Raw genomic sequence first — 21547 nt, 5'->3', positions numbered from 1 at the left:
CATTCCCTAATTGGTCAAAGGATATAAACAAAGTTCTCAAAAGAGCAACTGCAAAGCATTTACAACAACATGAAAGAATGCTTCAAATCACTCATAGTAAAAGAAAATGCAAAACTTTTAAAATTCTAAGTTTTTATCTTAAACCCTGCAAACTGGCAAATGGAATAAACGATTGTAAAAGTCGATGTTTGAAGAGTTTGGGGAAGATAGGCATATAAGTACATTGTAGTTAGAACTCTGAATTTCTTGAAACAATTTTGAAAAGTAATTTAAAATTATGCAAGTAGAAATATAATACAATGTCCACCTCCCTGAGAAGTTAAGTCATCTGCCCAGGATCACACAGCAGGAGCATGTCAGCTGTGGGGTACAAACTACATTCTCCTGGCTTCTGGACCAGCTCTCCCTCCACCAGGACATTCAGTCCTTTATTTTACAGAGGATAAAAGGGAAGCACAATTGTTACTATTGGGCTTATATCCCAAAGAGATATTAAAGAAGGGAAAAGGACCCGTATGTGCCAAAATATTGTGGCAGCCCTGTTTGTAGTGGCTAGAAACTGGAAATTGAATGGCTGCCCATCAATTGGAGAATGGTTGGGTAAATTATGTATATGAATGTTATGGAATATTATTGTTCTGTAAGAAATGACCAGCAGGATTGAAGAGACTTACATGAACTGATGCTGAGTGAAATGAGCAGAACCAGGCGATCATTAGACACTTCAACAACAATACTATATGATGATCAATTTTGATGAAAGTAGATATCTTCAACAATGAGAAGATCCAATTCAGTTCCAATTGATCAATGATGAACACAACCAGTTACACCCAGAGAAAGAACACTGGGAAATGAATGTGGACTACTTGCATTTTTGTTTTTCTTCTCAGGTTATGTTTCCTTTCAGAATCTGATTTTTCTTGTGCAACAAGAGAACTGTACAAATATATTATATTATATATATTTAAGATATACTTTAACAACTCAAACATGTTTAACATGTATGAGACTGCTTGCCATCTAGGGGAGGAAGTGGAGGGAAGAAAGGGAAAAGTTGGAACAGAAGTGATTACAAGGGAAAAATTACCCATACATATGTTCTGTTAACAAAAAGCTATAATTAAAAAGAAAAGAAAAGAAAAGAAAAGAAAAGAAAAGAAAAGAAAAGAAAAGAAAAGAAAAGAAAAGAAAAGAAAAGAGGAAGCACAGAGGTTTGAAATGACTTTTCCATAGTCATCTGTTTAGTATCAGAGCTGAAGTCTCCTGATCCTACTCCAGCACTTTTCACTCTCTCCTTTAAGAAGGTCATATGGTTGGGGATAGAATTTTAGTTTAGAAAATAAAGCTTTAATTTGCCAGTTAGATGGCAAAACTATTTTTAACTCTTCCAAAAAAAACCCTTTTATTACTTCTTTTTTAGTGGTGCAATGCCCCAATCCAAATCAAATCATTTGTTTTAATGAAACACAGATCAAAAAATTGCTTTTTATTCTTTACTAATATCCCATTTTAGGGTGGGGATATGTTTTTCCCCCAGTTTTAATTATCAAATGCCAAGATCACTCTTTTCAATGACAGTTAATGAGTCATAATTTTAGAGGAGGAGATAATTGTTGTGAAGACTGAGTTAGCACCCTGAATACCTTAGAATCAGCTGGAGTCAGGATAAGCAGAAATCCTCCATCTTTATTCTGGATCCTTAGGGATAGAAGTGAATTGGACGGATAAACAATCTCCACAACCTCTCCTCTTCATCTCTTACCCAAAAGTGACCCTGGCTAGTCTTACTCCACCCTCTAGTCCCTACTACAATTCTCTGTATATGCCAATTATTGAGCCAGCACAGAATAGCAGGAAGGGTCATTTTCCAAGCATATGCTTATATAGTATTGTCCAATCAGTAATTAGTCTTAAGTGCTTGGTTGTCCAACTTCAGTGCATTAACTCAAGAGTTTCAGCCCTTTACAAATTGTTTTTCTGTGTATTTAATGAATGGTAGCACTTAAAAAGCTTTGGAAACCCCAGCAGTCTAAAACCTTTATTAACCTTTAACAAGATAATACATTCTATTTCACTGTCCTTCATTTCAGTAAAACAAATGGAATCAGAATTTTTTGTTTGGGGAAAAAAAAAGTCAGTGAATTAAATAATTATCTAATTGATCTGTTTGGCCCAACTTGCATAAAAGTGTCTTACTTAGAAGCTCTTACCTAGCTGCCTACCTTTTTCTGGAAGGCATGATTCAATGCTGTCTTAATATGGACTCTCTTAGAAATAGCCAAAAATCATTTCCTTGGGCGAAGTATCAGAGCTGCAGGATATTCGATATTTTCCAGCTGAACTTATTTTTAGGGCAGTAGTTTCTAAACTTTATGGACTTGTAACACCCTGTCTTTACTGACTTATTTTTGTAGCTCTATTCTTTCTCCTAACTTTTTCTATTATCCTTCATTTCCCATCTGGCACACAAAGTGATTAAAAGGCATGTATCAGGAGACATTAATGCTGCCTTCTCATGTCTCTAGATGTTTTGAGAAGTAGTCCCAGGTAATCTGAATAAGAGTAAGGGTTAGGTGAGGACAGAGTCTTCAGCTGGACCTTTAACTAAACATTTCAATGAGTCAGAATCACGGAAATCCAGAACTAAAGAGGACCGTAAGGGTGATCTGGTACAAGCTTTATCTGAACAAGAATTTCTTTTACAGCAGAATTGACAAGAAAGGGCGTTAGCAAAGGGAAATTTAACTCCACAACCCATTTTTCTGTTGGATGGTTCTAATTGTTAGGAAATTTTTCCTTTATATCTAACTTTTTGCTTTTTTTATGATTTTAAACCATTGTTCCTGCATATGTACCATATTAACATACTATCTGTGACCTGTGAAAAGTCAAGTTGCATCAAGTCAACAAACAATTATTAAGTTCCCATTATGCCTTGGGCACTGCACTAAGCACTGAGAATACAGAAAAAGGCAAAGATAGTCCCTGCTCTCCCAGAGCTCACAATCTAAGGAGGCAAGATGCAAACTATATACAAGTAGTCACAAACACACACTCATATATATGATAAATTGTGGATAATCTCAGAGACTATTGCTTGAATGTTTCATGCAATATAAGGAATAATCTCTAAGACTATTGCTTGAATGTGGAATGCAATATAACCACGAAGTTTTTTTTTTTTTTTTAACCAAAGTATATATACACAACTTTACATCTACCCCTAGTCATTTTATCTTTATTTTATTGATTGAGTTAATTTAATATCAGTCTATCAAGATCTTTGTCTATTTGGATTTGACCACCTAACAAGTTAGCGAATCTTCCTCGATTTGGACCATTTGAAGAGTTGATGAGCACACCATGCATGCCTTTATCTAAATCACTGATAAAAAAAAAAAATTATACCTCTACTTTGGTCACATGACTGAAAATCTCCTTCCAAGGTGATGAATACCATTGATGAGTACTCTGGGTCCAGTCATTCAACTATTATAAGTCTACCTAATTTTAGTAGACAGAAATAACTAATGAAAGAAATTTAAGAACAATAATCACAATTATACATTTCATATTTGTATAATGTTTTAAGGGTTAACAAAGAACATTCACTACACCAATTCTGTAAGATAAGTAGTAAGATTTTAATTAGCCCTGTCATATCACAACATAGGAAAAAAATCCAAAAACATGCAATGTGAAACATCTATAAAGGCCTCCTTCCTCTGCCAAGAAGTGGCTTGAGATATCTTCTCAGAAGCCATGCTTCTCCTTTATAATTCTACAACATTCACTTTACATTGTTATGGTCAGTGTGCATAACATTTTCTTGACTCTGCTTACTTCATACTGTATCAATTCGTGTAGATCTTTTCAATACATTTCTTATTACACAGTAATACTGTATTACATTCAGGTACCGGTTTGTTTAGCCATTCCCCAAGTGATAACTTTGTTTCCAATTCTTTTCTGTCATAAAAACTACTGTTAAAAATATTTTAGTGTATTTGGTAACTTTCTTATCAGCAATCTCTTAATGAATCAAAGAGTATAGACACTTTAGTCTCTTTATCTGCATAATTTCAAAGTGCTTTCCAAAACTCACTTGCTCTGTCTCTGTCTCTCTCCCTCCTTGTGGATAAAAAACATACAATTAGAAGATAATTAACCAGGACATGGAATGTAATCAGTAGCAATGGCGCCTTCTGAATGTATAACCTCAGCTCCTCAATGACACCTATGTTGGAGCCTTATTGTCACAGACATTTTAAAAAACAAGGCTTGCTTTTTTTGCTTACCTTTCCCCTCCAAGGTACCTATAAAATCCTCCCTCATTCATTTAAATGTTTTCACTTTCATTCCTATTCCAAGTATCTTCTAGGAAAAACTATGTCAAATATATAACCCATACTCCTTAATGAGACTGAATCAAATTAAAATGTAACTGGGAAATATTTAGCAAGATAAACAAAGCATAGCTAATGTAAACATGTGGTTTTTTTAAGACAATACATGGGGTGCAAGGATCCTTATGTACAGTTTAATGGCTTCCTTTCTATTTGAATTTGAGACTAGGGCCCCACAAAATCAAACTGCACTCAACATACAGTTCTTCTAGGAATCAACTTTTGAAAACAAACAAGATCTTGCATGCTGAAAAAGAAGGTAAAATGTATGTTCAGGAGCAACTATGTCCAGAAAAAAGAAACAAACTGTCCCAAAAGAAACCAATTAAATTAAATCACTGTGAATTCTTTTTTTTTTTTTTTAATATTATTTTATTATTTATTCTGGTAACAATAAAGACTGGAATGGTTGAAAATCATGAAATGTCTTCAATTTTCTTTGTTAATTAGAAGTATTTAAATATTTCTTAATCCCATAAATTGAATAATTCATATTACAAGCACACATTTCATAATAATTACAATTGCAATCACTCAAATAGCATTTTTCTTTTACATAGATGCCTGCATTAGAAACTATAATGTGCTTTCTAGAGCCCCCAAATTGGGGCAACAAAACCACACCACTGCTTTCTAGACCCCCCACAATGAGATGATTAAAATATCCTGCTTTCTAGAGCCCCCAAGTTGGGATGCCAAAATATACCATCTGGACTAGCTCTCTGGAGGATCTCCTGACCAGCCAGATTCCTTGGTCTTAGTGAAGGAGTGATGAAGGCAGGAGATTCACAAGGATGGTCAAAGATGGAGTCCATTTATTTTAAATCTCAGCCTTTAAATAACTTAGTAGGATTATACTACCACAGCATGCTGTGTAAATGCTATTAGCACCCTGCTATTGATATGTAAATTCCTCTTACTATATATAAGCATCTCTTGCTTCAAGTAGAACACAGGTGGTCAGTCCTCCCTGACTTCTCAGGAACAGTGAGAGCCCTAAAGGGAGATGGGGAACCAAACCAGATATTGTCAGCAGGTTCCCTCTAGGCTGAAGAGTCTTATACCTTACTCAGAGTTCCCCCACTATCTGCAGCCCTCTACAAGAAACCTAGGTTAAATATCATGTCAGTTATTGGGAGTTTTATGCAATGTAAGAAATTACATTGCAGTAACAGTTAAATGTGACCCTTCCCAACTCTGAAAACCTCATCCTAATGATTGGTTATTAAGTGCCATCCAAATAATTCTCCATTTTTAACGTAATTCACTTAAATTAATAGTTGGTCAGATAAGCAATCATTTTAAATGTGTTTATGCAAACACAAATTAATCTGTTTAAAGAGTTTCTACTGAGTAGATGCCCATCAATTGGAGAATGGCTGAATAAATTATGATTATGAATGTTATGGAATATTATTGTTCTTTAAGAAACGACCAGTAGGATGATTTCAGAGAGGCTTGGAGAAACTTATATGAACTGATGCTAAGTGAAATGAGCAAAACCAGGAGACATTATACACAGCAACAACAAGACTATATGACAATCAATTCTGATGGACGTGGCTCTCTTCAACAATTAGATGATTCAAACCATTTCCACTTACTCAGTGACGAAGAGAGCCATCTACACTCACAGAGAGAACTGTGGGAATAGAGTATGGAACACAGCATAGCATTCTCTCTCTCTCTGTTATTTGCTTGCATTTTGTTTTCTTTCTCAATTTTTCTTTTTCTTTGTTCTTGATCTGATTTTTTCTTGTGCAGCAAGACAACTGTATAAATATGTATGCATATATTGGATTTAACATGTATTTTAACATATTTAACACATACTGGACTACCTGCCAGCTAGGGGAGGGGGTGGGGAGAAGGAGGGGAAAATTTGGAACAAAAGGTTTTGCAAGGGTCAATGTTGGGAAAATTACCCATGCATGTGTTTTGTAAATAAAAAGCTTTAATTTTAAAAAAAAGTTTTTATATGAAGATGAACAATAAAAATGAAAAAGTCCATTTTGTCAAGAACCTCTCATTCAATTGAAATACAATTTTGGTTGTCTTCTAATTTCTACAGAATCAACTAGCCAATTGCTCAGTATCATATTGATACATATACAAACTACATTTTTCCCAAAATTGGGCTTATGTAAGCTAGCTATTAAATTCTTTTCAGTTTATAAATACACAAGTGTGTGTATTTTTTTTCAACGAGAGTACATTTTATAAATGTGACCTATCTCTATATTAAAACCAATATGGTAATTATTATTATGTGACCACTGTGACTGAGTCACCCAAAATAACAAGGAGGTAGGCTTTGCTCACTGATGGTCTTTAGTCTTAAGATTCCACTTACCACTGAGCCATAAAATATTTCCTCATTTATCCAACAAACATTTTTAAGTACCCACTAAGTTCTGTGCAATAAGTCAAGTACTGAGGGAACCTTATCTCTATTTTCAGGGAACACAGAATCTAGTGGGGATTATAAAATCAGAGCATCATAGGTTGGAGAACTGGAAAGAACCTTAGAGATCAACTAATCCAAATGCTTCTTCCCACCTCCCCCACAATTCTACAATCGGCAAGATAAAATCAACTCTGGCCACCTCCTCAACCCTCCAGGCCCTTACCCCCCTACCCACACATTGGAAAGGATGGGCACTGGAGAGCTCCTCCCAGGTGCTCTACCATTTCAGAAGGGTATGCCTAAGAAATGAACCTCAGCATTTCCCACTCCAATTCTTTTCCAGGCTAAATCATCTTCAGAAGCTCATCATTTCCTTAGACTACCTTCCACTCCATCAGCAGTTCTTCATTATGGCCCTGAGCCAAGTACCCTGCTCTTACTCCTTTTCAGCTTCTTTTTATGTATTTTATTTCCCTACTAGATTGTGAAATTCTTGAGGGGAGGGAATGTTTGATGCTCTTTGTATCCCAGTACACGGGATAGTACCTCGCACATAATAAGCACTCAATAAATTATTGTTTTTACTTATCATATTTTATTTTCCCCAATTAAATATTAAAACGATTGTTTAACATTTTTTCAAAGTATCAAGTTCCAAATTCCATACCTGCACATCTCCCTTCCCTCCTCCTTGAGACAGTAAACAATCATGTGTAACTTATACATGTGCAATCATATAAAACATTTCCATATGGAAAAAATTAGAATAATCTAAGCACATAAAAGCACAGAGTGCTACAAATTCAGATAAGAAAAAGATACGCCAACCTGGGGAAAGGAGCCAAAGAAGAAATCTGGGAAAGGTAAAAAGTATCATCTGAGCTGAGGGAGCCTTGATGAGTGGGACAGTGGGATATTCACAAATGTACATGATTGTTCCTGAGGTAAGAAATACTGTAAACAAAAGTCTGAAGAAGAGCAAGCATCACTGAACCACTAAATGTCAGGCCTCAGATAATCAAGTCTGAAGCTCATTAGAGGGAAAAGGGAAATGAGGCTTTGGGAAGTCAAATGAGTTGCTTAAGGAAACAAATCTGGTTAGAACCAGAGTCAAGATGTTTGACACACTGTGATTAGTCAATTTTCCTAGAATACATAATGCAATGAGAATAGATTGAAATAAAGTTGGAAAGATAGCTTAGAGCCCAATTGTGAAAGGTCCCAAATGCCAGGCATTCATAGCTTCCTCCAACAGGCAAGTTTCTTACCACCTGCAGCTATAAGATGAACAGATGGGTTTATATTTCAAAACTAGTTGTGCAAGAAGGAATTTTGGGACAGAAGGGTTAACACTTAGATTTAATTCCACAAATATTTATTGCAACCAGCTGTTCTTTCCTTCTAATGAAGACAGAAAAAGAAGAAAATGACCTCCCTTGTAGCAGCAATGACTTAGCTAAGATACAGAAGAATAGGATGGATAGAGCTTTTATGATGATGTTAATAAAAACCTAGGCTCTGGAATCTTCTTATGAAAGTGAGGGATTTGAAGGGAAGAAAAAAATTAGTCCTTTTCTATGGTTTAGGTTTCAGCCACTTTTGAGAGACTTCTTACTCTTTCCTTTTGAACCAGTGTCTATATGATACAATACAAACTCATTCTGAATTTCAAGGCTCACCATGACCTGATTTCAAGCTACCATTCCAATTATATTTCATTCTACGCTTCTTCATGCTTTCAATTAGTTATTCTCTGATCCTTATTGCCCTCTCCCACCTTATTGCATTTGCACAGACCATCTACATCTGGTATTTTCTTCTTTCCTCATCTCCAACTTATAAAATCATGGCTTTCTTTTAAGGCAGAGTTTGAGTAATGTTTCTTTAATGGATTCTTAGAGTATGGACTAGCTCCCTGGAGGGCTTCCGGGTCAGCCAGAATGAGGATATATTCAAGTCCTTGGTCTTTAGGGGGAGAAATGAAGGAAGCAGACAAGCTGTCATGAGGCTTGCCAAAGATATATCCTGGATTCTACAGTCCAGAGTCTCCAGCCTCTCTCCTCCTGGTCCTGCCAGCAAATGACTCTGGACTCTCTCCCTCCACCCTCCAATCCTTGCCTATGATTATCTTAACACCAACCATTTCAGCAAGCATCAATGGTGAGAAGAGCCATTTATCCAAATATATGCTAATAGAGCCATTATCTCACATCCAATAGGTAATTAGCTTTAAGTGCTCAGCTGTCTGACTCAAGCCTACCTTTTTGGAGTTTCAGCCCTCTACAGATTCTTTCCCAGAAGAGTCCCAGGTTTGTCATTAAGTAGCTATGTGACCTTAGACAACTCATTCTATTCTTATCAAATTACCAAAAAGCAGGTTGAACTGAATGATAAACATGAATTGAATTAAATCATATCCAAGGCCCTTATAAATTCCTTGATCTCATCCTCCAAATTCTGTATGAACCTGTTTTTCACAATTATCATATACACTTTATAAAATGAAACACCCTAAAGCAAGAGTGATACAACTTCCCTCTATATTCCCAATGTCCTGGCATGTCAGATATATAATAAATGTTTGAAAAACTGAATTGAATTTTGAAGGGGAAGGAATAGACAAGATAAATTCTTAAGGTACTTTCTAAATATGATACTATGGGATGATTAAGGTTTCTCTGCACTAACAAAGGTAAAGTAGTATTCTGGGGTTTACGCCATAGATGGATAAATCCCAGGTTCCTCTATTTGCTAATCACTTTGAGAGAAGACGAGACACAATAAGAAAAAAATTCAATTACTATAAGTCCAGTGGATACTGGCAATGACACCCATGAAACTGGAAGAAATATTTCTTGAGAATAAGGGTACTCTTATCCATCTTTTATTTGTTAAATTCATGTTGCTACATTTTTCACAACTGAAAAAAAAATTAATCAAAACCCCCATCTGTTTCCCTTCATTCCAGGAACAGAGAAGAACTGGAAGTTTTTTTGTACCTCCAAAAATAAAATATCAGCCAATTCAGAGGACATAAAGATAATGTGGGAGTCAGGCAAAGAGAAAAAGCAGGATAATGAACATAGGAATTCTTTAGTGAAACCCTTCATCTTCATCAACAATATCAACTTTTATATTAAAACCATTCAGTCCAATTGCTACCATAGCAATGCTTTCAGCATTTTAAATACTGACCTGTTGATAACCTGTTTGATCACCAAACTGAAAACCCCTTCAGGATAGATCTCTCTGGCCTCCCAACACCACTCATTTGCACCAGCATGGAGACATTCACCCTAAGACTATGACAAATTTCTTCTATGCATGGCTTTTATTTGTGTAAACTATTTACTAAACTATTTATGTAAAGGGAGATCAAAAAGGCCAAGTTTTAAGACAGCTGTCTCTCCTCATGCTTTGTTATATTTAACCCAGATTCTACAGTCAAAACTCTCTTGTCACTTCTGCAGAAGCAAATATACATCACTGTTATCAAGCAGTTGGAATTCAAAATCCAACAATAAGTGTCACTGAGCAATACTGGGGGGAAAAAATTAAGCCCTTTAAAAGTATTAAATTTCTTTAATACCAAGTTAATGGGTGGGCGCAATATGAAGGAGAAGAGACATCACAGAATTAAACTTCATCTACAATTTGTTGGTCCATTAGGAACAAAACTATTGTTTTAAAATATGTAGTTGACACATAGAGGCAACATGTCAAGGAAATAAACAGAATAGAGTTTGAAACAGCTTTGTTTCCTCTTCATCCCATCTCATACTTCCCAACCTCTAGCACTGAATTTCAGGAGATGATACTATATCTAAGACGCTCAAGAATGAAGTTTTTCCTTTAGAATTTTTTCATTTCCTTAACATTGCTTATGGCTTGTCAGAATTGAAGAAAAGAAAAGGAAGGGAATGTTGGGAGGGGGAAACAGTTTATGACAAAAAGTCTTCTAAATTGAGAAAGTAGAAAAATGGAATAAGAGAAACATGTTCCATTTTTTCTTACCCACTAATTATAATAGCCAATAAGCTAGAACATAATACTGGAGTCAAAAGTCATGCATTTCTCTATCTCAATCCATTGCAGATGAGATCAGACCCAGGAAGCATTTTCATGCCAAAGCCAACAGTTTCAAACCTTGGAGCGTTTATCTCAAGTTTTCTTACTGGGTTCTCTCAAATCCAATCTATAATAATGGACTACTTTTTCCCCGACACTAGTTTAAAAAAAAAAAAAAAAAAAAAAGACTAGGTCTCCCTATCTTGCCCAGGCTGGAAGTACACAGTTTCACAAGCCCGAGCTCACTACATGATCAGCATGGGAGCTCTGACCGAATTCTTTTCCAACTAGGGCCAGCTCACCCCATCCTTAGATAATCTGATGGTTCCCTGATCCCAGAAACTCACCAAATTAATGCCAAACTAAATGGGGACACTCAATCAGCATGACCCAGTATAGCTCAGAATTCTTGAGCACAAGAGAACCTTCACTCTCAGCCTCCCTGGTAGTGAGGATCACAGCCATGTGACAACATGCCTAGCCAATGATTTATCTTTATTTGGAAAATGGCAGTCACCTGCTCTCCCACTCCAGAAAAAGAATATATGCTGGCTTTGGGCCATACATACAAATAAAATCCTTGTTTCTGCAAATTATGCCCCAAGTTTTGAAGCTCTTAAAAATGAAGAGAAGGATGAACACCTTTGTTCATTTTGTGAGGACTGGAATTTATGTCCTTTCTGCCTTACAAAGCACGTTTTATGACATTCTAAAGGAAGGCTAGAAGAGCTACAAAGGACATCCCATGCAAAGCCTAGGAAGAACTAGAAGTGATTCAACCAAGAATGGCCAGATACATACTGTTGATCTTCATGTACATCTATCCTGCAGCACATTGTTAAAATAGGCAACAATGGAAAAGATTTGGAAAAAGATTATGGCATTTATCATATAACTTTTGGCACAGCATGAACCACCTAAACCAAATGCTTCAGAACAGTGGTGTCAAACTCAAACAAAAATAGATAATTGGAGTCATGTGCTAACTTAGTAAACTGTGAGTTACACTCTATGTATTTTTGTTTATTTTGTATAACATTTCCCAAGTGCATTTTAATCTGGTTCCAAAGCACTTATGAGTTTTACAGATCTCTAGTAGGAAGAGCAGCAGTTTGACACCTCTGCTTTACATAATTAGCAACATTACAATCCAATATTTAAACTTTAAAACAATAACTTTAAGAGATATTGGCAATACCCAACATGTATGTACGTGGGGTTCCTGATTTCATTTATAGTCTACCCTTCAAATTTTATCGAAACTACCTGAGGAGAGGTAGAGCCTGAATACTACAAGGCAGTACAAGGGAAGGAAAGGGATTTCATATGCCAAGGGAAAAGAAGATCATCTTTTTTTCTTCAAATGTTCAAGGGCTTTTGCTGTGCTACAACCCATGAGAAAAGAATACCTAGTTCCTCCTACTCTAATGATATCCCTGAATCCCTCTAAGATCTCCTTGTTCCCCATCCTCCAGTATCACAGTATAGGCAAAGGCAGGGTCAACAAAAATACTGAACTGGGATCTTTTTCCCTTATTTTAAAGAACTGCCCCAAACATTCCCATTCTAGTTTATATTTTAAACAGTTTGCTTAGTACAGAAATTATTCTAAAAACAACAAAGCAGGATTTCCTATTTTTATTCATTGGAAAGAAAAGAGCTAGAAAGAGACAACAATCTTACCCATTTTTGAAGTAAAGGACATGGGCTCTCTGTAGTCCTGTTTCTAGGAAAAAACCTAGTTCTTGATCATGGAGTGCAGGGCCAGGCTTAGGACTTCTATTTTGAATATTAGTAATAAGTACCTGAAGAGAAAGAAAATAAGTAAAGACATATTCCATAAGTCCACTTTTTCTCTATGCAAAATGTTTTGAAATCTAGTTCAAAATGGAAGTGTTTAAAATCTAATTCAAGATAAAAAAGTAAATGCACAGACCCAGATTGAAGAAGCCCATCATTAGTTGAAACAGTTAGAAGGCTTTCCTAAGCCAGATGCACAAACAAAACTCACCCTCATAATGTGAAACCCAAAAAGGTTGAGATAAAATTGGGGCTTGAGATGAATGACAGAAGTAGAGGGGGAAATGATCTTAAGGAAGAGCACCTAAAGTAGAACAGACCCATGGGAAACAAGGACAGGGTCAAAGAACTATAAGTACCAACTGAAGGGCAGAAACAAGCCTTAGCCTCAAAACAGATAATTTTCAAGTAGGAAGGAGCTATCACAGGCAGACTGACCCCCTTACAGAAACAATCAGAGGCAAGGGCTTCTCACAGAAACATAGCATGTGAAAGGAAGATAACAAATCCTATAACCCAAACCCTTTCTTTAAAAGTAAATAAACAGACCCAGAAAGCAGCAGCAAATGTGACCATGCTCACAGGTAGAGAAAAAACTGGGGAGAGGAGGGAGAAAGAAAAAGGAGAAGCTAAAGTTGTGCCTTAGATTACCTCTTAACTGGAAAGAAGCTTTTTAAAAATTTGAAACAAACTATAAAGTGAAGAATCCCAACAAATAAAGCATGATAAATAAATGTTTTAATGAAATATTATTGCACTGTTAAGAATGATGAAAAAGATGATTTCAGAGACTCCTAGGCAGTATGAACTGGCAATATGGGCAGTATAAAGTAAAATGAGCATAACAAAGAAAAAAATTTATATAACGACAATCACATGAGAAAGACAAAATCTTTAAAGGATCTAAAAATTCTAATCAAATTTTTCTTGTGCAGCATGATAAATGTAGAACTATGTATAGAAAAACTGCACATGTGAAACCTGTATTAGATTACTTGCTATTTAGAGAAGAAAATTTAGAAGACAAGGTTTTGCAAAGGTGACTGTTTAAAACTATCTTTGCATGTATTTTGAAAAATTAAAAGCTATTTTTTTTTTAAAGAGCTAGAGCTGAATTTTGGACAAGCCCCAACCTTCATTAGTGATTACCCAATATTAAAAGAGAAAGAGGAAAACTCCTGGATACTGAATAGACTCTACATGAGTTGTGTTTCCATTTTAAAGTTGTATAACTATTTTACATTTCAATGTAGAAAAAATGACCAAAAAAAGGGAAAGAGGTCATATTTTTACATATCTATACAAATGCACTTTTCATTACCTAACTTCAAATCCAATTCCAAGAAAACAATGACTTGATCTAAGTGACTGAAATGAATTACAAGAAAACAGAATTCAGGTTTCCAATCTCCCTATGTCATTGAGAAAAAGAGGTTCTTGATAAAAATCATACTACATTGTTAAAAAAAAATTTTTTTTTTTTGCTCAAAGCAATGACCATCATGTCCCCAGAGCAACCATGAAACATTTTATCCACTACCTGACTGAAGGGTGATGGACCCAGAGATATATAGTTTTTTGGATACAACTACTGTGTGAATTTAATTTAAATGACTATGCTCATTTGCTACTAGAGCTTTATTTGTGTTTTGTTTTGTTTTGTTTTCTCTGTTTGCTGGGAAGGTGAGGAGAGACAGAGGATTACAAACAATACCAGCAAAAAAAGGTCACTGAAACATCTTTTACTTCAAAGAAGAGAAGGAAATGCAGGAGTACAGATAACCAGGATGGTTTTAGAAGTAATGTGTAAAATTTATTATATATCTTTTTTTAAATTGAGAATTATGAAATAGAGATTCAATAATCTCTATTTTGCATTTTGTTTTGAGTATGGAAATATTTCCTTTGTGTGTATTTAAATTCTGAATAAAAAATTTTTAATTTAAAACCTATCAATAAAGTGAGTAAAAGCATTTAACACTGCTCATGGCACAAAGCAAACTGATTTAAATTTGAAAGCTAAAAGGCTCAAGATGCAGAAATAATGGAGAAGTAACATCACAAGGCAAACATAATCAATAATGAGAGTGCAAATATTATCTCAGATATTGTGTAAATATTATCTCATTTGATATTCACAACAAACCTGGAAAGTGGGTGCTATTATTATTCACATTTTACAATTGAAAAAAGTGAGGCAGACAGGAGTGATTAACTCAGGGTCACAGAGTCAGTAAGTGCCAGAGGCCAGATAGGCACTAAGTTCTTCCTGACTTAAGGTACAGCCCTCCATTTAATGAACCACCTAGCAGCCAAACTGAGAAGCACACATATACAAATATCTCTTATCCTAAGTCTCTAAATATATATTTAAGGTAAGAATAGCATTTAATCCAAATGCATCAAAGATTTATTTTTTTTTTTAAGTAGGGAATCTCAAAGTTGAAAAGTACCCAAGTAGCATCTATTTAAGCTTTTATCTGGTATGAGGATGTATTCTGATGGAAGTGGATTTCTTTGACAAAGAGACCTGAGTTTCAATTGATAAATGATGGACAGAAGCAGCTACACCCAAACAAAGAACACTGGGAAACGAATGTGAACTATTTGCATTTTTGTTTTTCTTCCCGGGTTATTTTTACCTTCTGAATCCAATTCTCCCTGTGCAAGAAGAGAACTGTTCGATTCTGCAAACATATATTGTATCTAGGATATACTGCAACATATCTAATATATATATAGGACTGCTTGCCATCTAGGGGAGGGGGAGGGAGGGGAAAAATTGGAACAGAAGCGAGTGCAAGGGATAATGTTATAAAAAAATTACCCTGGCATGGATTCTGTCAATATAAAGTTATTATAAAATTAAATTTAATTTAAAAAAAAAGCTTTTATCTGAAATAAATATCCATCTTCAAAAAGTGGGTTCAGTTGTGTCCAACTCTAGCGTTTTCTTGGCAAAGCTATTGAAGCAGTTTGCCATTTTCTTCCCTGCTCATTTTACAGATGAGGAAACTGAAGAAAATAGGGCTAAGTGACTTACCTGAAGTCACATACATATTGAGTATTTGAGACCAGATTTAACTCGGGGAGGAGCCTTTCTGACTCCAGGGCACTGTCTATTGTATCCCTTAGCAGCTCTATAATAGATGGCTAACCAGTCTCCATTTGAATACCTCTATTAAGAAAGAACTCTTTTAGAGACAGGTAATGGAGCTTTCCAAAATCCCCATTATTGATCAAATCCAAAATATAACAGATATCCTGAAGTTTTAAAAACAGGCAGCTAAATGTTACAGAAGGTGCCCTGGACTTTGAACCAGAATTTCTAGTTTTAAGCCCCAGCTCTGCTAATAACATGACTTATGAGGGGTGCGACTGTAAGCAAATCACTTAACTTTCTCAGCCTCCTCATCTATAAAATGTGAATTTATAATACTTATATTACCTAATATTTTTTATGAGAAAAAAAATTTAGATCATAAAGTCCCATCAATAAGGGAATAGGTGAACAAAGTATGAAATACAAATATAATGGGATATTTACTATACTGTGAGAAATGATGAAAGAGATGGATACAGTCAAACCTGGGATCATTTTTATGAATTAAAGCAGAGTAAAGTGAGCAAAATTAGAAAACAATTTATTCACTGACTACAACATTTTATAAGACTAAAAAACTCTGATCAAAAAGGACTACAAGGGACCAAAGGTAAAGAATGTTTACTTACCTCCAGAGAGGGAGGTGATGGATTCAAAATACAGACAAAACCAATATATTTTGCTTGACTGTGTTGGGGTTTTTTTTTAATTTTATAATGAATAGGGAAAAGTTTAGTAGGAAGAAAATTGTCATAGTAGTGGCAAGAAAGAGATGGGGAGGGGAAGAGAGAGAGAAAGGGAGGAAAGAAGAGAGGGAGGGAAGGGGGGAAAGGGAAGAAAGAAGAGAAGGGGAAAGGTTTGAGGGAGGAAGGGAAGAAAGGAAAAATAAGGAAGAAAAAGAAAAATTGTATGCTTTGATCTTTATTCAGATGCCATCAATTCTTTTCTTCATACTCTAATCTTCATACATACTAAAACACCAAGATGATAAATGGGCCTTCAGTAGTCACTCAGTCCTTTATTGAGACCTTTTTATATAATTTTTTGATTCTGAACTCAGATTACAAAGTGACCTTACATGTAAAGCAACCTCTAAATTCTCCAGCATATTTCATCATAAGACACAAGTTTTTCCCCCCGAGATCTGTGACTTTCTAGTTTGTCTTTTAGCATTTTGATAACTCTATTTTAATACAGCTGGTTCACTTGGCATGTTTACCTGACCCTTACCAGAGAAGTGACAATCTCTCAGGGTTTCATTTTTTTTCATCTAAAGACACCTGGTTGTTGGACCAAAGGGAAGAGAGGGGAAGAAGGGGATGCTGCACATGCTATTAGTGAGCTTGCTTGTTTTAATGTTTTGATAACTGTACTTAAATATAATCAGTTTTCTTTATAATCCAATATATTTAATTGTTTGCAAAGAAAAAACATGATGCTGAAAAAGAACTGATTGTTACACATTGTCAAAGGGAACCATTAGACAAAAAAAAAGGTTAAGAACTTCTGTTCTAAGTAAGATAAATGTCAAATGAACACATAGTTAGTATCAAACAGAGGGAAGATCTACAGATCAATTAGCTACTGGAAACTCTTTTTCCTGGATATTACAATAATTTGTACCGGCTATTTCTTCTCCAGACAAGAGACACCAAAAATATTATAAATGAATATTAACTCCCCCCACACCCAAAATAGAGAGTAAAAAAAAAAAATGAACTATGAACAGAAATCAAAACTTATATATCTGGTTCAAATCATGCTGAAGAAAGTCATAACTGACTTATTAACTGATATTCATAGAAGACAAAGACAGGATGATGTCATCTGCTAAAAGCAAGATCTATGAGAAGATATGTAAATATTAAATCATTTTTATTAACAGAAATATACAAGCAGAAATTTCTTTCAGAAGTGACAACTTTATTTACTTTTGACATAATGTCACTTCTGAGCATAAATTAATCAGTCATAAATATGTCGTAATAAATTCTGTACTACCTAATTTGATTTATTAGATTTAATAATAGAGAAAAATGCAGCATTTTTTTAATGAAATCTTTTCTTCCCTTTAAGAGATCACTTCTTTCCCTCCTCCTGAAAAAAATTTACAAATATTTAAATAACCAGACTAATACAAACTTTCATATCAGGACTCTTAAAAACAACTTGCATTAATGTCAACACAGTACAATGAAATCATGTTTTATTTTTGCCTTTCTTTCCCCAGTATCTCCTCGTAATTTTTAGCAGGTACTGGTTATATGCTTGCTGTATTAAGTTGAAATAATTAGGGTATCCTCCCCTTATATAAATGAAGACCCTGATGCATTGAGAATAACAATAAAAGTCACACTTTAAAAATTGTAAATCAAGAACAATCCTCATTCTTCCAGGGGAACTTCTGACTTTCATAAAACTTAAGCTTTGTGACTTATCTGATGCATTCTGTACTGCTCCTTCTCAGAAGCCTGTTTTTAAAGAAAACTCATTATGCTGAAAAACAATTAAGAAAAGTTAAGTTCACAGGCCCCATTAAGAACCCTTGCACTTAGACAACACTACAATTTTGCAGATGAAAGAAATGAAGATCCAAGAGGTTAAGTGATTTCCAAATGTCACACAGCTACTAAAAAGCTGAATCATAGCTAACATCAAGGCCTTATTCTGATTTTATGTCCAGTACTATTTCCATACGTACCCATGTCATCGTTTTACAGGTAGAAGAATAAAGGACAGAACGGTAAAATGCAGTCAGAAACAAACAATAATATATTAATAAATCTTTGCTCAGATTCTCCTCCTCTTTAACCTGAGCACAGAAAGTTCATGCCAAATGGACAAATCATTTTCACTCACCCTTTCTATCTCCTGGAGGTAAAGGAGGGCAATGTCCCCTGCCTTCTCATAGCAGGTAATAATATCTTGCTCCCGATCCACATGAAGATTACTAGCAGACGAGGAAATTGGCAACTTCTCTAAACAAAGACCTGAAATGAAGAAAGTCATAAAATTGAATCAAGATCTTGTCTATGAAAGACTTATCAGTAACGATGTCCCAGACAGTAGGAAAACTCAGGGTCCCCTGTCTTATGAGCAGTCAGAGGAAGAGCTCTCTTACTGAAGATCCCACCTAAGTAAGGTTTGGTGAAAGGAAAACAAGAAACAAACTTTGTTTTATTTTGTTGTTGTTTTTTAAAGGAGAAAAATTTCACAAACTATATGGAGAAAGAATATCTTAATATGCCACATTTCTATGAGGTGAGGTCAACATCTTCAAAAAATAGGTTGATAACTGTATGAATGGATTAATTTATGAAGACACCACTCAGATAAGAATAAGAAAAGAGCAGTGTGGAAAAATAAGAATTCAGAATCAGTTTAGTATTACAAATAAAACAGAAATGACCACAACTCTAAATGCTTAAAAATATTGTCTAGATAAATCCCAAAATATTTCAGATATATAAAATAGAACTCAAAAGAATTACTACCAGAAGGATAACTCTAACATCTCAAATCTTCAATAACTCAATCAATCAATCACTAAGCATTTATTAAGATCTCCTTATGCAACAAATGCTGTCATTTTTAAATATTGGAGCTATAAAAACCAAAGTGAATTATTCTAGACTCAAGGACCTTACAATATACCTAGGGAAAACAACATTTATATACATACATACAAAATACATACAAAGGTTAATACATATATAATTACACAAATTAACTAAAGATGGATAGAAAATCATTTTTAACTCAATGAATTTAAAATTCTTCACCTGAAACATGGAATAATATGCCTTGACTACTTTCTCCATTAGGTTATTATGGGGGAAATGGTTCATAAATAATAATGCATTATTACTAATTTTATAATCTGAACTTTACTTTTATGACATAGAAATTAGGAAACAAGCTAATGTGAGCAATTCAGTTAAGAACAACAATTTAAGTATAACAAAAAGTAAACAATGATTTTGTCCCATCTCTTTGCTTTCTAGTAGTTCAATAATGGTAGTTTAAACTATTTATGCCAATTCTAAAAGCAAAAACCTAAGAGATTCAGAAGAGTACCAGATGCAGAAGGAAATGATCTTGGCTGTTAACTACTATTGTTAAAATTCTAGGAAGAAGTAGCCAGATGAACTTGGATTTCATCAGGAAATTAAATGTCCATTTTTTTTAATTAAGAAGTTGTCACCTTTAACACTGCCATCATACCCAACAAACTCTTTGGCCAAAGATTTTTTTTAAGGTGCTAAAGTCCTATACAATGACTAACATCCAAAATGAATATCCTGAATAAATACATGTAAAAATATGAGGTATCTTTTGAAATGTCAGAGATATGAAATGCATGAACAATAATTTAATAAATTGTTATCTACAGCTGAAATCTTTGGTGACAATCAGCTGTGGTATGATTAAAAGAATGTTAAAGCTCTCAATCTGGAGTCAGAACATATCAATTCAATATCTCAGTTGTGACACTTAATATCTATATAATGGACCAGATTTTCTGGAGCGGGAAGCTTCTTTAATGGTGGAATATATGTCCTTTTGAGGTAGTTGTACAATCTTGTTTTTTATATTAAATTTTAAAACTTTTGAGCAAACAAAATTAATGCAATCAAGATTAGAAGGAAAAAAGAAAACTGGAAAACAATCTTTACAGCAAGTGTCTTTGTTGAAGGCCTCATTTCTCAAATATATAGCCAACTGGGTCAAATTATAAGAATATAAGTCATTCTCCAGAATGCTTGGATCAGTTCACAATTCTACCAAAAATGCATTAATGTTCCAATTTTCCCATATCCTCTCCAACATTTATCACTTTCCTTTTTTTGTCATATTGGCCAACCTGAGATGTACAAGATGGTGTTTCAGCATTGTTTTAATTTACATTTCTCTAATCAAAAGCAATTTAAGCACTTTTTCATATATGCTTACAGATAGTTCTGATTACTCTATTTGAAAACTGCCAGTTCATATCTTTTGACCATTTATCAATTGGGAAATGGCCCAGCACATAACAGTAAATTCTGCTGACTTGATTTTCTCTTGATTCAACTGTATGAACTCACAAGCTATGTGATTTCTTGTGAGTCTCAATTTCCTCATCTGGAAAATGCAGACAGCTATCCTTGCCAAGACTACTCCCCAAAGTATTTGTTACAAGGATCAAACACACTAATTATGTGGAAGTGCTGTGTAATCTTTAAAGTGCTAAATTCAAACCTAACATATAAGGATTGCTACAATCATCAATCCCTTGGATTTACTGGTAGACTCAGAATAAAAGCAGAGACCTAATTTACTAGACTCTACCCCAAAGGATTTTCATTTCAAATTAACAAGGAAGTCATAAGCCCTCTCCTGACCAAAGCTCTATATTTTCAAATGCTGAGGATCAATACTGTCAAGGAAGCAAAGTTATCTCCAACTGGATCTCACTAAAATCTAGAAGACCCCTTATCAGACTGAAGGACTACAATCAACAATATCCTCAGCTACCACAAATTAAGAAAAAGTCAATTAAAAATCATAAAGTGGGAAGTAGTAATTAAGTGCCATCAAAAAAGCCCTTTAGGAATATGTCTTTTATTTTTTATGCTAATTAATCCTTTGTATCAACTGCCTCCTTACTAATAGAGACAGTTTTAAGTGTGAGTGAAGCTAGTAGATATGGTTTGACCTTATGTGATCTTACTAAGATTCTCTTATGATGAACAAAGATAAATAATCATTTTTGTCTCT

The 21547-nt window shown here is 34.7% G+C and overlaps 1 protein-coding gene across 11 annotated transcripts in view; it reads right to left on the bottom strand.

Annotated features, from left to right (window-relative positions):
• Positions 1–21547, bottom strand: part of TTC7B (tetratricopeptide repeat domain 7B) — a 327704-nt gene that overhangs the window by 237157 nt on the left and 69000 nt on the right. For 7 of the 11 annotated variants that reach the window (XM_051977396.1, XM_051977400.1, XM_051977401.1 and 4 more), the window contains 3 exons: positions 18647–18777; positions 12568–12689; positions 11686–11709 (listed from right to left, as the gene is read on the bottom strand). In XM_051977396.1, coding sequence (XP_051833356.1) covers positions 11686–11709; positions 12568–12689; positions 18647–18777 — 277 coding nt within the window. The remainder of the gene's footprint in view (positions 1–11685; positions 11710–12567; positions 12690–18646; positions 18778–21547) is intronic. The other 4 variants (XM_051977398.1, XM_051977399.1, XM_051977403.1 and 1 more) reach the window with 1 other exon arrangement.

Source organism: Antechinus flavipes, chromosome 2, assembly GCF_016432865.1.
Source record: "Antechinus flavipes isolate AdamAnt ecotype Samford, QLD, Australia chromosome 2, AdamAnt_v2, whole genome shotgun sequence".
Lineage (NCBI taxonomy): Eukaryota > Metazoa > Chordata > Mammalia > Dasyuromorphia > Dasyuridae > Antechinus > Antechinus flavipes.
This window is presented reverse-complemented; position numbering and strand designations above follow the sequence as displayed.